The 14,927-nt window shown below is 39.0% G+C and overlaps 1 protein-coding gene across 1 annotated transcript; it reads left to right on the forward strand.

The window, feature by feature from the left end:
• Positions 1 to 4,236: 4,236 nt before the first annotated feature.
• Positions 4,237 to 13,814, forward strand: LOC148098977 (uncharacterized). The gene is made up of 8 exons (XM_087851625.1): positions 4,237 to 4,373; positions 6,419 to 6,581; positions 6,660 to 6,755; positions 6,855 to 6,913; positions 7,628 to 7,760; positions 7,863 to 7,902; positions 8,674 to 8,762; positions 11,112 to 13,814. The coding sequence occupies exons 1-8, from the start codon at positions 4,362 to 4,364 to the stop codon at positions 11,327 to 11,329; spliced, it is 810 nt and encodes a 269-aa protein (XP_087707751.1). The 5' UTR covers positions 4,237 to 4,361; the 3' UTR covers positions 11,330 to 13,814.
• The last annotated feature ends 1,113 nt before the right edge of the window (positions 13,815 to 14,927 follow it).

Raw genomic sequence — 14,927 nt, forward strand, 5'->3', positions numbered from 1 at the left:
CTTTAAAAACATGACCTAGTTCCGCTAAATATTTCACTTTGGCACGGAATATAATCTAAGTTCAAAATGCCATCTGCTTTTCCCGGTTAGTGGTGTATACAGTTACACATTGGCAGCATCACTCCAAGCAAAATCCTCCTGTTGATTGCAGTGAGAAATAGGCACATGAAGAACGAGATGAATCACTTTGTATCAGTGTGTGAAGTACAGCAGCAGGACTAATGTTGGGCTTGTCTGCTTGCTCAGGGGTTTGACATCAAATGAGTTGCTAATCCATGTGTGACATATTTGGCTTGAATATTTTAGGCAAAATCAAGACTTCAGTGAAAGCTCTTTGACATTCATATTAGGCCTGAAATAACTCAAAATATTCTCCATCCTGATTCCTCCCAGCTCTTTAATCCTTTGATTTTTCATTTCCTGTAAATTATTGCTTAACAGAAGTTGACCTTTCTGGCATTTACTTATTCCATGAGGTGCACAAACTTCTTGATCATTTCTAAGCTGATAAGATTCAGGAATTGTTGTGGCAATATTTTACAAAGTATTCACAATAACGCAGAGTTAAATGAGAAGACTGATATATTGTTCAAATTGAGCTGGTTGTATAATTTGCTTCCTTTTTCTTTTTTCTTTTTTTAATATATGAAAGAACTGAGAGATGACATAAGTTAATCAAGCTAGCTCTTAGAGGTCCCGTATATGATTTGTATCAGTGTATATAGTACATGTGTAGGATTCATTGTTTAGTAAATGTGTTTAGTAATAAAAGTGAAAAAAGGTTGGTTTCCAAAATAAATAGTACTTCTTCAGAAACATGTGCATGTATTCAAATTGTTATGTATTTAAGTAGTTATAAGCCGTTACTGTAATGTAGATAATGAAATACAATGAAATAACATATGTGTATGTGTATATAATCCCCATTAATAGTTCTATATCTATCTATCTATCTATCTCTCTCTCTCTCTCTCTCTCTCTCTCTATATATATATATATATATATATATATATATATATATATATACACATATATATACAGGGCTCGCAAAATCGCTAGCCCGACGTCCCGGGGCTAGCGATTTTTCCTGTCGGGCTACCAAAATCTAACTCAGCCCTGCCCGTCGGGCTATCATAGGAAGGAAAATATATGTCTATGCTTTTACATTCTTTCGCCAATGTAGCTGAGTAATTATGTCATTGGCATCGATGAGTCACTGTCAATATGTGACATATTGAAATCGCGTTTGAATTTGCGCTTGCTTTTTGCTTTCACTTTCATTTTGCGATCGCGCGAACGGTGTGTAGAGAACAGCAGCACTGATTGGTGAGTGACGATTATTTGCGCACCAATTCCTCTGACATCGTCTTATCACTCATTAGCTTACTATTCAAACGCGACAAGTGAAATCTCTCGCAGCAAGCTTAAACATATGAGAGGTTGAGTGCGCAAAGAATCGCTGACCGTTATGTAAGTACGTGTGTAAAAGCAGCAGGATTTACGCTGGTATTTTAGTTCTGCTCACCCAAATAAGACAGGTCAGGGTGAAGAAGGGGCAGCCAAAGAAAAGCCTACCACAAAACGGAAAAATTATGACAAATCAGACTATGAGGCAAAAAGAAAGCGCAGCTTATTTGGTTTCATGGACAAAAGAATTTCTGTGGCTGGAATATGACAAGCTAAATAACAATGTTCTGCCAGGTGTGTTGTGAGTTTCATTTGATTTCTGAGTCGATAAGCGCCTTTGTTACTGGGACCAGTAATTTTAAGAAAGACCCCATCAGGACCCATGAGAAATGCAAGAAATGCATTACAGTGGGGCAAAAAAGTATTTAGTCAGCCACCGATTGTGCAAGTTCCCCCACTTAAAATGATGACAGAGGTCAGTAATTTGCACCAGAGGTACACCTTAACTGTGAGAGACAGAATGTGCAAAAAAAATCCATGAATTCACATGGTAGGATTTGTAAAGAATTTATTCGTAAATCAGGGTGGAAAATAAGTATTTGGTCAATAACAAAAATACAACTCAATACTTTGTAACATAACCTTTGTTGGCAATAACAGAGGTCAAACGTTTACTATAGGTCTTTACCAGGTTTGCACACACAGTAGCTGGTATTTTGGCCCATTCCTCCAGCAGATCTTCTCAAGAGCAGTGATGTTTTGGGGCTGTCGCCGAGCAACACGGACTTTCAACTCCCGCCACAGATTTTCTATGGGGTTGAGGTCTGGAGACTGGCTAGGCCACTCCAGGACTTTCAAATGCTTCTTACGGAGCCACTCCTTTGTTGCCCGGGCGGTGTGTTTTGGATCATTGTCATGTTGGAAGACCCAGCCTCGTTTCATCTTCAAAGTTCTCACTGATGGAAGGAGGTTTTGGCTCAAAATCTCACGATACTTGGCCCCATTCATTCTGTCCTTAACACGGATCAGTCGTCCTGTCCCCTTGGCAGAAAAACAGCCCCATAGCATGATGTTTCCACCCCCATGCTTCACAGTAGGTATGGTGTTCTTGGGAAGCAACTCAGTATTCTTCTTCCTCCAAACACGACGAGTTGAGTTTATACCAAAAAGTTCTACTTTGGTTTCATCTGACCACATGACATTCTCCCAATCCTCTGCTGTATCATCCATGTGCTCTCTGGCAAACTTCAGACGGGCCTGGACATGCACTGGCTTCAGCAGCGGAACACGTCTGGCACTGCGGGATTTGATTCCCTGCCGTTGTAGTGTGTTACTGATGGTGACCTTTGTTACTTTGGTCCCAGCTCTCTGCAGGTCATTCACCAGGTCCCCCCGTGTGGTTCTGGGATCTTTGCTCACTGTTCTCATGATCATTTTGACCCCACGGGATGAGATCTTGCGTGGAGCCCCAGATCGAGGGAGATTATCAGTGGTCTTGTATGTCTTCCATTTTCTGATGATTGCTCCCACAGTTGATTTTTTCACACCAAGCTGCTTGCCTATTGTAGATTCACTCTTCCCAGTCTGGTGCAGGTCTACAATTCTTTTCCTGGTGTCCTTCAAAAGCTCTTTGGTCTTGGCCATGGCGGAGTTTGGAGTCTGACTGGTTGAGGCTGTGGACAGGTGTCTTTTATACAGATGATGAGGTCAAACAGGTGCCATTCATACAGGTAACGAGTGGGGGACAGAAAAGCTTCTTACAGAAGACGTTACAGGTCTGTGAGAGCCAGGGATTTTCCTTGTTTGAGGTGACCAAATACTTATTTTCCACCCTGATTTACGAATAAATTCTTTACAAATCCTACCATGTGAATTCATGGATTTTTTTTTCACATTCTGTCTCTCACAGTTGAAGTGTACCTCTGGTGCAAATTACTGACCTCTGTCATCATTTTAAGTGGGGGAACTTGCACAATCGGTGGCTGACTAAATACTTTTTTGCCCCACTGTATTGCCCAGTCTGCAGTATCTTTCCCAGAACAAACAGCAATTGCAAAAAAACAAAGTAAACCAAGCACAACAAGAACTCCTGAAAAAGCTGTTTAGAACAGTGTGCTATATTGCAAAGAGTGAACTACCATTGGCAAAATTTAGCAGCCTTTGCAAACATCAAAAAGCAAATGGCCTAGATCTTGGTTCCACTTACTTCTTACCCGTGACTTCAGTGGAAATTTCAGATTCAGGATCTGACACAGACAGATTCATGTTCTACACAGTTCTTACAAGTTCATAGAAATTTCTGTTCAATTTGAACCAAGTATTTGAGTTGATGGTTGTAATTTTTATACAGTTGTTGTGATTTGTATTTTAACATTTTTTTTGATTATTTTTTGTTTCCGTTACAATATTATACTGTATAATGTATAATATTATATGTACTGTATAATAATGTATAATATTGTAACGGAAACAAAACATTAAAAAATTGCTTTCTTTTTTATTCGGGCTACTTAAATTTATTTTGGGCTACCAAAAACAGAAGAATGCCTGCCCGAAAGGCTACCAGAGGTTTTGAAATTTTGCGAGCCTTTATATATATATATATATATATATATATATATATATATATATATATATATATATATATAAGGGGTGCAACAATACCCGTATCGATATTGAACCGTTCGATACAGTGCTTTAGGTTCAGTACGCATGTGTATCGAACAATACAAAATTTATTTGATCAACTTTTCTTCTGACGATGCGGTCTGTGTTGAGCGCTCAGTGGATCTGCGCTTGACAGTGCAGCCTAGGCGGAGTAGTCGAACGCAGATTCACTGAGCGCAGGGCAAGCTAGCAGACAGAAGCTAAGCTCGTTGCAACATGGCAAATTGAACCTCCCCCACCCTCATTCAGATCTGGCGTTTGGAACTATTTTGGTTTTCATGTGATGTATGACCCTGAAGGTAAGCGCGTCATGGACTAAAGTAAAACAGTATGTAGGATGTGCCACGCAATGCTCAATTACATGGGTGGGAACTAGTGCGTTAGCGCAGTTAGCTCGTTAACGTGTTGACACCGTCCAGCCCCACGCACGGGGCGATCCGCGGTAGCTCGTTAACGGAGATTTGCCGTGTTGTGGCGTTAACGTCATTTCAACGAGATTAACGCTGACAGCACTAGTGGGAACACAACGAATATTACTGCACATTTAGTCCGACATCATCCTAGCACAGGGGTCGGCAACCTGCGGCTCCAGAGCCGCATGCGGCTCTTTAGTCCTTTTAGTGCGGCTCCGCATGGTTTGGGAAAATAATTTTTTTTTTTTAAGTAATTAGCTGAAGTGTATTTTATTTATGTTAGCTCTTTTTTTTTAACTTGTAGTTCTAAATTGGAAGATTATTGTGATATTGAAATATAAAAATAAAATTATATTCTATTATTTTTTTAATCGTTCAAAATAAGCGTCACACTTGCGGAAGCCGATATACCCGCAGAAACGCCGTGCCTTTATCGAGACTTTCAACCCCAGGTAAGCGAATTATGGATCTTCGGATCCACATTATGTCAGCAGCTGTTTTCCACCGTGAACTATGTTAAAAACAAACACCGCTCACGCCTCACAGATGACAGCTTACACTCCTGCGTGAAGATGAAAGTGACTTCGTACAGCCCGTACGGCAGACTCAGGTGCCTCGGCCTCCCCTGCAGCGGCGCTGCAGACCACGCCCCGCCACACACATTAATCAGATAAAATACATATTTAGGCTGAATTTTGCAAACATCTATTTTTCATTTTTTAGCAGCATAGTGCTTTTTTTTCCAATTATTTTTTTTAAAAGTCAGGTCAAGGCTCCAAAAGCCCAAAGGCGATATAAAGGTGGCGGCTCACAACAGTTTTTGTTTGCTACATGGATCATTTTAGTTCAGCTGGGTGTCTTTCCTTTTGTTATATTTCTTTAAGAGTTCAAAATGTGTTAATAACATAAATAAAATGTAATTTTCTCTGTAGCACTTCATGGATTCAAGCAACACGCCTTAGTTGTTTACACAAAGCATAAAGGTAAAAAAAACAAACAATATATACAGTGTTATCTTCATTTTAGATGTCAAAAAGTATTTGCGGCTCCCAGTGTTTTCTTTTGCATGGAAATCGCGTCCAAATGGCTCTTTGGGTGTTAAAGGTTGCAGACCCCTGTCCTAGCGCAAAAACAAGTGGAAGCAGACAAAAACTTTACCCGAGTCATTTAGCACATGATTCTCGTTATGGGGACCTGATATGTTTAATATGCTGCTGAGAATATAGCCCAGAAGAAGCGTATAGTATAGCTTTTATTTTGGAAAGAGCCATTTCTCTGTAATAAACTCTCTTTTCCAAAGATGAGTGATTTCTCGATCAGGTAGATTTTTTTTTTATTACTTTGTTGTTTCAGCAACATTAAATTTAAAAACTGTACTTTTGAGTTAAAATATATATTTATAATTTTAATAAATGACAAATTAAAAAGGCATGAATATTTTTTTTTGTATCGAAAAAATATCGAACCGTGACACCAAAGTATCGAACCGAACTGAACCGTGAATTTTGTGTATCGTTGCACCCCTAATATATATATATATATATATATATATATATATGTGTATATGTATATGTGTGTGTGTGTGTGTGTGTGTGTGTGTGCGCATATGTTATCAATCCCAAAAAAATAGAACATAGTTTTACTGATTGAACATAGTGTTCCAATCACTTTGACCTTCCGATCAGTCTATTCCCCTTAAATGAAGTGTCAGAGGTGAAATGTGACATGATATTTTAAATCTTTATATATTACTTGTTATATATGCTAACAATACCCCCCTCCATAAATATAACCATAAGCTATGCATTTAACCTTGTGTAAAGATGGATAATTACTCTGAATAACTCAGACTGAATTGCAGTTTTGGGTTTAGGATTAACAAATTAATCTTTTTGCAATTGTACCAAGACTAACAGTTTGCCTCTCTACAGAAAAATGGCCATAAGGATGACATCCTTTGTGTGGCACAGTGTCCCCCATCTTTTGTGGCCACTGGCAGCTCTGATGGCGAGATTATAGTGTGGAACGTGGATTCTGGACGTATACAGTGTCGGTTTGTTAGTCCCATTGTACCTGAACAGCAAGATGTTAAAGGTGATTTTGGAGCTTCAACGTGAAATTTAATGTGATCAAATCACTGCATTTGTCTCACATTTTCTCTCTCTCAATTAGGTCTGGATACAAGTGTTCCAAGCATAGTTTTCCTGAAGGATTCCTATTTAAAAGAGCTTTCCTCAACTACAGCTCTCCTGTCATCTGGGGCCGAAGGTCAGTGCTATAAACAGGTCTAATAAGCAAGACTGCACTTGTGCAACCTTACAGTGTCCTCCATTATAATGTTAATTATATATTTTTCTCTTCTTAAAGGCTGTGTAAATCTCTGGAATGTGCTCGGCAGAGGAAAGTTTGTTAGCAGCTTCAAAGCTGTAAGATCTTTTACTCTGCAACGTTTCCCTGTTTCCCTTTTGGCAATCAAGGAATACTTATTTTCTTTCTCTTATTGTTAAAACAGCTGAATAAAAATCAAGATAATATATAGTCTGCATGTTCTTTGCTTAGCTCTAGATTTTAAGAAACTACCAGGTACATTCCTTGCAGCTAAGTAATGCAAAGCAGGGCCTCTTGCTTTGGGAGGTGGGTGAACATGAGGACATCCAAGCAGTTCTCCAACCTCCTCAAAGCTGAAATAAAATGCAATGTGTGCCTAAGCAATTCTGCTTAAGTCAGCACAAATAACACAAGAAGCAGCACAAAGATATTAACACAAATGACCTGCAAAAATCTTCAGAATCAAAACAGTTGTTGGCTTCACCTGTGTTTATTAACCAACCATCAATGGGTCGCACACTTGCAATTTTTTTATTAACAGTCAACACAGCTTTTATTCTATTATGTATATGTCATATTATTTGAAGAGGAACGTTATTCAGTGAAATGTAGGCTATTAAGTCCCTCGGTGGGGAAGCTAACATTTGGTCACGACGGGGGAGATAACTGTTATTGTTTGATTTTGTTCCTTTTATTCTGTTCCTTTGAGCTGAAGAGAGCCATTACCAAATAATGAATTTGAATAATCAGTGATCGGTCTGTACAGAAGTATTAAGTAAATTCCAATTTTTATTTTCATCTGCACTTTTCAGTCCAAATTTCAACAAAAGATAACAAAACTGGCCAAAGCAGAGAAGGATGTTCTGCTGTACATGGCTGACAGAATTGGTTACATCTATGTCTACAGCATGGCAAAGCTAGACCCTGAGAAGAAATCACTAAGAGGTTAGTATATTATTTTTTCTTTGATTTCTTCTTTCGTTTTGCAAATGGTGAAATTTAGATATTGTCTTTATCAGGACACTTTTTTTTCCTTTATTCCTTTAGCTGAAACCTTTTGGCGCGCCCACACCAACACAGTTACTGGGTATGTAAAATACAGAAATAGAGCATAAATTCAGGCGGGTCACAAAATCAAGCTCAGTCTCAAGCCAGGCAGCTGACATCAGTACCAGCCCACACAAGCCACTCTTCTAGGATCCAATTCACACATTTCATATAGGACATGGTATTTAAGCTGTTTTAGTCTGCTTTACCGTGTATCTGCAAACTGCTTTGCAACCCACCTCCAGGCCAGCTCCTCTTTTCATGCTGTGTCTAACTTAATCAGTGTCATATGTGTTATCACTGGTGCCTGCTCTTTTTGCTCAGAGGTCTTGCTGCTGCTCTCCCCAGCTCTGGCTTTACATGTATGCATTTGAAAGTGTAGGAAGGCACGGAAAAGAGCCATGCCATGAAATATAAATTACTACAGTTGGAAATGCCATCCCTTTTTTGACTATAGTGGACCTGACTGAATTAGACTCTTTGTGTGTTTAAGTTTTAGTTAGTTGCATGCTTAAAATTCCTCATGGGTACATCCTTAGTGAATCCACTCATTCTCAGTCTGAGGTGTCAGCAGCAGCTGCAGCAGCAGCAGCAACAGAAACAGCTTACCGGTAACTTCCTGCTGCTGCAGTACATAAACAAAGTATAGAAGAGACTGCATGTGGGAAGGGCTTAAACGTACAATCAGTATAGGTGAGAAGCTGCCCACGGTGCATCTGCCATCTTACGTACCAACAGGGTAGATGATTTAGTGTGTTCCTCCAGAAATTCCTTATCCCATTTCATCTCATGTCTCTTTATTCTGGTCCAGCCTGCACGTTGTTGACAATGATCAAGTGGTGCTTACCTCATCCACTGACTACACGGTGCGTCTTTGGAGTACACAAGGAGAATTCATAGGTAGGTGACATTTTGCACATGTCAATCCTCCTGTTCTAGACTTTATTAAACAAAACAGCATTAATGTTAATGAATTCAGTGTGAGAGACATGGCTCTACTGACCAACTGGAGGGGTTGGGGGTCAATTCTTTCTGTATTATGTACAGTGGGGCAAAAAAGTATTTAGTCAGCCACCGATTGTGCAAGTTCCCCCACTTAAAATGATGACAGAGGTCAGTAATTTGCACCAGAGGTACACTTCAACTGTGAGAGACAGAATGTGAAAAAAAAATCCATGAATTCACATGGTAGGATTTGTAAAGAATTTATTCGTAAATCAGGGTGGAAAATAAGTATTTGGTCAATAACAAAAAATACTACTCAATACTTTGTAACATAACCTTTGTTGGCAATAACAGAGGTCAAACGTTTACTATAGGTCTTTACCAGGTTTGCACACACAGTAGCTGGTATTTTGGCCCATTCCTCCATGCAGATCTTCTCAAGAGCAGTGATGTTTTGGGGCTGTCGCCGAGCAACACGGACTTTCAACTCCCGCCACAGATTTTCTATGGGGTTGAGGTCTGGAGACTGGCTAGGCCACTCCAGGACTTTCAAATGCTTCTTATGGAGCCACTCCTTTGTTGCCCGGGCGGTGTGTTTTGGATCATTGTCATGTTGGAAGACCCAGCCTCGTTTCATCTTCAAAGTTCTCACTGATGGAAGGAGGTTTTGGCTCAAAATCTCACGATACTTGGCCCCATTCATTCTGTCCTTAACACGGATCAGTCGTCCTGTCCCCTTGGCAGAAAAACAGCCCCATAGCATGATGTTTCCACCCACATGCTTCGCAGTAGGTATGGTGTTCTTGGGATGCAACTCAGTATTCTTCTTCCTCCAAACACGACGAGTTGAGTTTATACCAAAAAGTTCTACTTTGGTTTCATCTGACCACATGACATTCTCCCAATCCTCTGCTGTATCATCCATGTGCTCTCTGGCAAACTTCAGACGGGCCTGGACATGCACTGGCTTCAGCAGCGGAACACGTCTGGCACTGCGGGATTTGATTCCCTGCCGTTGTAGTGTGTTACTGATGGTGACCTTTGTTACTTTGGTCCCAGCTCTCTGCAGGTCATTCACCAGGTCCCCCCGTGTGGTTCTGGGATCTTTGCTCACCGTTCTCATGATCATTTTGACCCCACGGGATGAGATCTTGCGTGGAGCCCCAGATCGAGGGAGATTATCAGTGGTCTTGTATGTCTTCCATTTTCTGATGATTGCTCCCACAGTTGATTTTTTCACACCAAGCTGCTTGCCTATTGTAGATTCACTCTTCCCAGTCTGGTGCAGGTCTACAATTCTTTTCCTGGTGTCCTTCGAAAGCTCTTTGGTCTTGGCCATGGCGGAGTTTGGAGTCTGACTGGTTGAGGCTGTGGACAGGTGTCTTTTATACAGATGATGAGGTCAAACAGGTGCCATTCATACAGGTAACGAGTGGGGGACAGAAAAGCTTCTTACAGAAGACGTTACAGGTCTGTGAGAGCCAGGGATTTTCCTTGTTTGAGGTGACCAAATACTTATTTTCCACCCTGATTTACGAATAAATTCTTTACAAATCCTACCATGTGAATTCATAGATTTTTTTTTCACATTCTGTCTCTCACAGTTGAAGTGTACCTCTGGTGCAAATTACTGACCTCTGTCATCATTTTAAGTGGGGGAACTTGCACAATCGGTGGCTGACTAAATACTTTTTTGCCCCACTGTATATGTTCTCTCAGCTTCAAATACCCATTAGGTATCATTTAAACTAGTAATTAAATAAGCAGTACCTGCCGTTTGGTTTCGTGCTGGTTTGTGTGGCAGCAACTGGAGCAGAAGAGCTGTAACAGTTTGACTAGAATTGTAATTGCTTCTTTCCAAACCAGAAGAGGATGTTTAAACAAACCAGCTGGAAACAGTAAAGTGGGAGCCTTCTGAAGCTGGAGTCCTTAGGAAAATGTGTTTGATATCAAGTTTTCATCACAGAGACATATAAATATCCTTTTAAAACTCAATTTGAACCACCTCTTTGAGATAGATGCATTTTAATGAAGTTTCATCCACTGACTGAATTGCACAGAAAACTAAAAGCAAAATTCAAAAAATAATCTCCTTTTTTTTTTTTTTTTTTTATTTACAGGACAGCAAACCTCTTAGAAGGTCTGCTGCCCAGTTGGATAGCGCTGCAGAAAAATGACTTTAAATGGATTCAGACATTGTGACATTTTAAGAAGCCATAGTTTTGGCCATGTCACTTGTGTTCAGCACCACACTGTGCAAACTGGTAAAATATCAAAACTGATCATTTAGTTCCCTCCCCACAGGCACCTTTGGGCAGGCTGAGAGCTGGAGCATTCACATTTCTTCATCTTGGATTCATCCTGGTGTCCCCTTTGAGGTTCTGACTGATCCACTGAGTATGCCAGATCATGAAATTTTGAATGTAAAAACAGGTCTATCTCATGCAATCAATCCCGACATGACTGAGGAGGATAGAGGGGAACTAAGGGTGAACTGCATTATTTCACAAAAACTTACCTGAGCTGTGCAAGATACAGTATCCGCCTTTTTCACTTCCCCTGCAAAAAGAAGAAGAAAAATGATGCAAATTTTGCTGAAAGGAATAGAAGGCTGGGTGTTACAGAGTTATATTCTTATGGCAAAGACTACTGTACATATGCAATGCAAGTCTTAACTCAGTCTCAGCTGAAAAAAGTGGGAGATTTAAATTTAGAGCAAGTGTGTCTTCTTTTGCATTTCAGACGTTGCGATGAAATTGTCAGGCATACTAACAAGCTATCGAACCACTCCACTCTGAAATGCTTTGATGCTGTGGCACCACCACACACCAGTGAACCACCTCACCTCTCCCTCGCTTCTATTGATCCTATCATAAGCAGCACTGATGAACTGAGTCAACGGGGAAAAAAAATGAAACTGTATTGACCAGTATTGGGAAACTGGGTCATTGCAGCATCTAATACTTTTAAAGACGGAACATGGAAAATACAGTAGAATGAAATAATATCAAACAATTAGGCCTCATGTAATCATATACAGTTGACTCTCTCATCAGGAAAATCAAACCAAGTTCATTAAACCAACAAAGACAGCACGAGTTCACCCAAAAGGAGATTTATATAATTTATGGAAGATGTGAAGCTGTTCATATTCAGGAGGACACTAGGTCACCTGCTGTTACAAAAATTAGTTCTGCTCTCATTTCTATTTTGAAACACTTTTGATCACATCGCTGACATAAAGCAAAGTAGGAAGGAACACTGCTGAATTTTGACACTCATGACTTTAAACTGTTAAGATGACATTTTCTTCCGTGTCACTGAGTAAACAAATTTTGATTGATTGATTGATTGATATTGATTTACTTTGTGTTGAACAAACAGAAAAAGAAACATGCTAAATTTTATTTTTATAGCCTAGTCGAATATTAAAGCAAAGCATTTCATTCTTTCAAAGGATGATTATTTTTCAAATCTCTGTACTTTATCATTAGTATCTAAATTCATAAGAACAGATCCCACACACACCTGTATTTATCTGAGAGAAGTGACAAAGCAACAGGGAATGATCACCTGACATTTCTCTTTACAACATCTTATAGCTCATACTTTTAGTTACAACCTAAAACGTTATTGTTTTCACTTCCACTGTTTTTACTCTTACATCATGAGTCATGAGTTACTCAGAGTCACCAAAATATAATTGGTTAGTAAATATTTAAATGTACGAGAGTATGCGAAAACATGAATTCATTAATATTGTTCTTTATTTCTTTTTGTTGTTTGGTTGAGAATTTAACATTTTTGGGGAAAAAACACAGAATCATAGGAAAAAAATGTGATTTCAATGAGCAGAACTCTGGTTTGCACACTTTAATGAGATTTTTAACCAAAATATATGAATATGTATATGTATATGCAGATTTATATGTGCATTATTCATTAATATTTTTTTTTTACCGGACTAACATACAGTACTGTGCAAAATTCTTGATCCACCCCTTATGTTTTTATATTTTGGTTCCAAGAAGTCAGACTTTTGTGATTTTTTAAAGTGGCCTTTAAAAAATAATAATAGTAATTCTCCAGGCTTTCCGAAGGTCGTTAAAAGACAGCACTGACTTATGAATCAGTCAAGCATTAAAAAGTCACCCAGTGCAAGGGAAGAACCAGTGCCATATGCTATAAGCAAAGAACCAATTTTAATTGTATTTTAGGTGCTTAGTTAGCTGCCTGTCACAAAAACAAATAATTTGTTTTTGTTTTGAATGTAGAAAACAATTACACAGTACTGTGCAAAAGTTTTAGGCAGGTGAGGAAAAATGCTGTAAACAAAGAATGATTTCAAAAATGGAAATGTTAATCAGTTATTTTCATTAAACATCAAAGTGCACTGAATTAACAAAAGACAAATCTAAATCAAATCAATATTTGGTGTGACCAAACAGCATCAATTCTTCTAGGTACACTTGCACACAGTTGTTGAAGGAATTCGGCTCGTAGATTGTTCCAAACATCCTGGAGAACTGATCACAGATCTTCTGTGGATGTAGGCTTCCTCGCATCCTTCTGTCTCGTCATGTAATCCCAGACACAATCAATGATGTTGAGATCAGGACTCTGTGGGGGCCATAAGCTGAAGATAGTGTATATATACGGAGTTGAAGAAAGAGGTACAACAGTCGGTGTCTACAACCATCTGTTTGGGCAGAATTTCAGCCAGTGTTGATGGGAATCTTGTCAAAATTGATAGAATTGGGAACACAAAAAAGTGCCACTATGCAGTACCATCTGGAAAACATCTGGCTGACAATGACTTCATTTATCAGCATAACAATGATCCCAAAGAAGAAATGCATACCTGGATAGAAAAACACATAATGGGCCTCTATCAGCCACGGGCTGATGTCCTCAGACTTCCAACCTTAACATTACTGAAGCAGTGTGGGATCATCTTGACAAAGAATGGAACAAAACAACCAACATCCAAAGAAGAGCTTTGAATGTCCTTCAAGAAGCCTGGAGAACTATTCATGAAGACTACTTACTTAAAGAAAGTACAGGAGAGCTTATCTAAGAGAGTTCAGGCAGTTTTGAAGAATAAAGGTTCAATATTGACTTTCAAGATCAATAGCACTGTATAAACATATACATTTTATGTCAGTGCATTTCAATAAATTACCCCATCCACAGTACTGTATATTGTCTTCTTAATAAATGTCTGCTTGCTTTCAGATTTTTCATTCTTATCATTTAGAAATAAAGCATTGCTGTTTACATTAAATGCCCTTCTCTGTTTTTTCTGAGCACATGAATGAGAAGGATCTGTCTGATCCTTGAGTCTAAACAGGAGACACCTGCTTAAAGTATAACAAAGATGGAGACCTTTATCAGAATAAAGACAATGGCAAATTAAGGGAAAAAAACAAAACAAAACAGAAAGTATCTTTATGTTTTAGTGACTGTGGTAAAAAGATGTGTCTAATACATCCAAATCATTCCATGTGATTCACATCACATTTTCATACTTATTAAACCATTTAGTGACCCCTATAGATTGGAGTCTCATCATCCTGGAAGAGACCACTCATCGGGATAGAAATGTTTCATCACAGGATAAAGGCTAATCTCTCACAACCATTCTGTATTGATTTCCCTCTAAGGGGACAAGTGGATCCTTATTCTCTTAGTAAAATAGCTCCAAGAGCCACCAAATCACTTCACTGTAGGGGTCAGGGGTTTTAATTTGTCACCTGCCTGTATAAACCAAGTAGTGTGGATGGCAATATTTTAGAAGGAATTTATGCATGTATTTCAGGTAAAAGTAAGGGGAATGCACCGTTGTAGACAGAGTCAACTTTGTGAAAACAAAATGAAATGTGACATACAATGAAAAATGAGGGAATGAGATAGTGTGCATAGTGTGTAGTTCATCAAGTAAACTGTCACTATGGTATTTATTTTTTTCTTCTGGACCACCGTAGAAACAATATCCATGGAGAACTTTAAAACCTGCAATCCATCATTCTTTTTCTTACACATGCATTCACTCATTCATCACTTACATATCATTCGGACTGAATAGGCCCCAGTCCTTCTCTAACTGGGAAAGTATGAGGG

This window comes from Neolamprologus brichardi, chromosome 14 (assembly GCF_056152115.1).
Source record: "Neolamprologus brichardi isolate AB-2024 chromosome 14, ASM5615211v1, whole genome shotgun sequence".
Lineage (NCBI taxonomy): Eukaryota > Metazoa > Chordata > Actinopteri > Cichliformes > Cichlidae > Neolamprologus > Neolamprologus brichardi.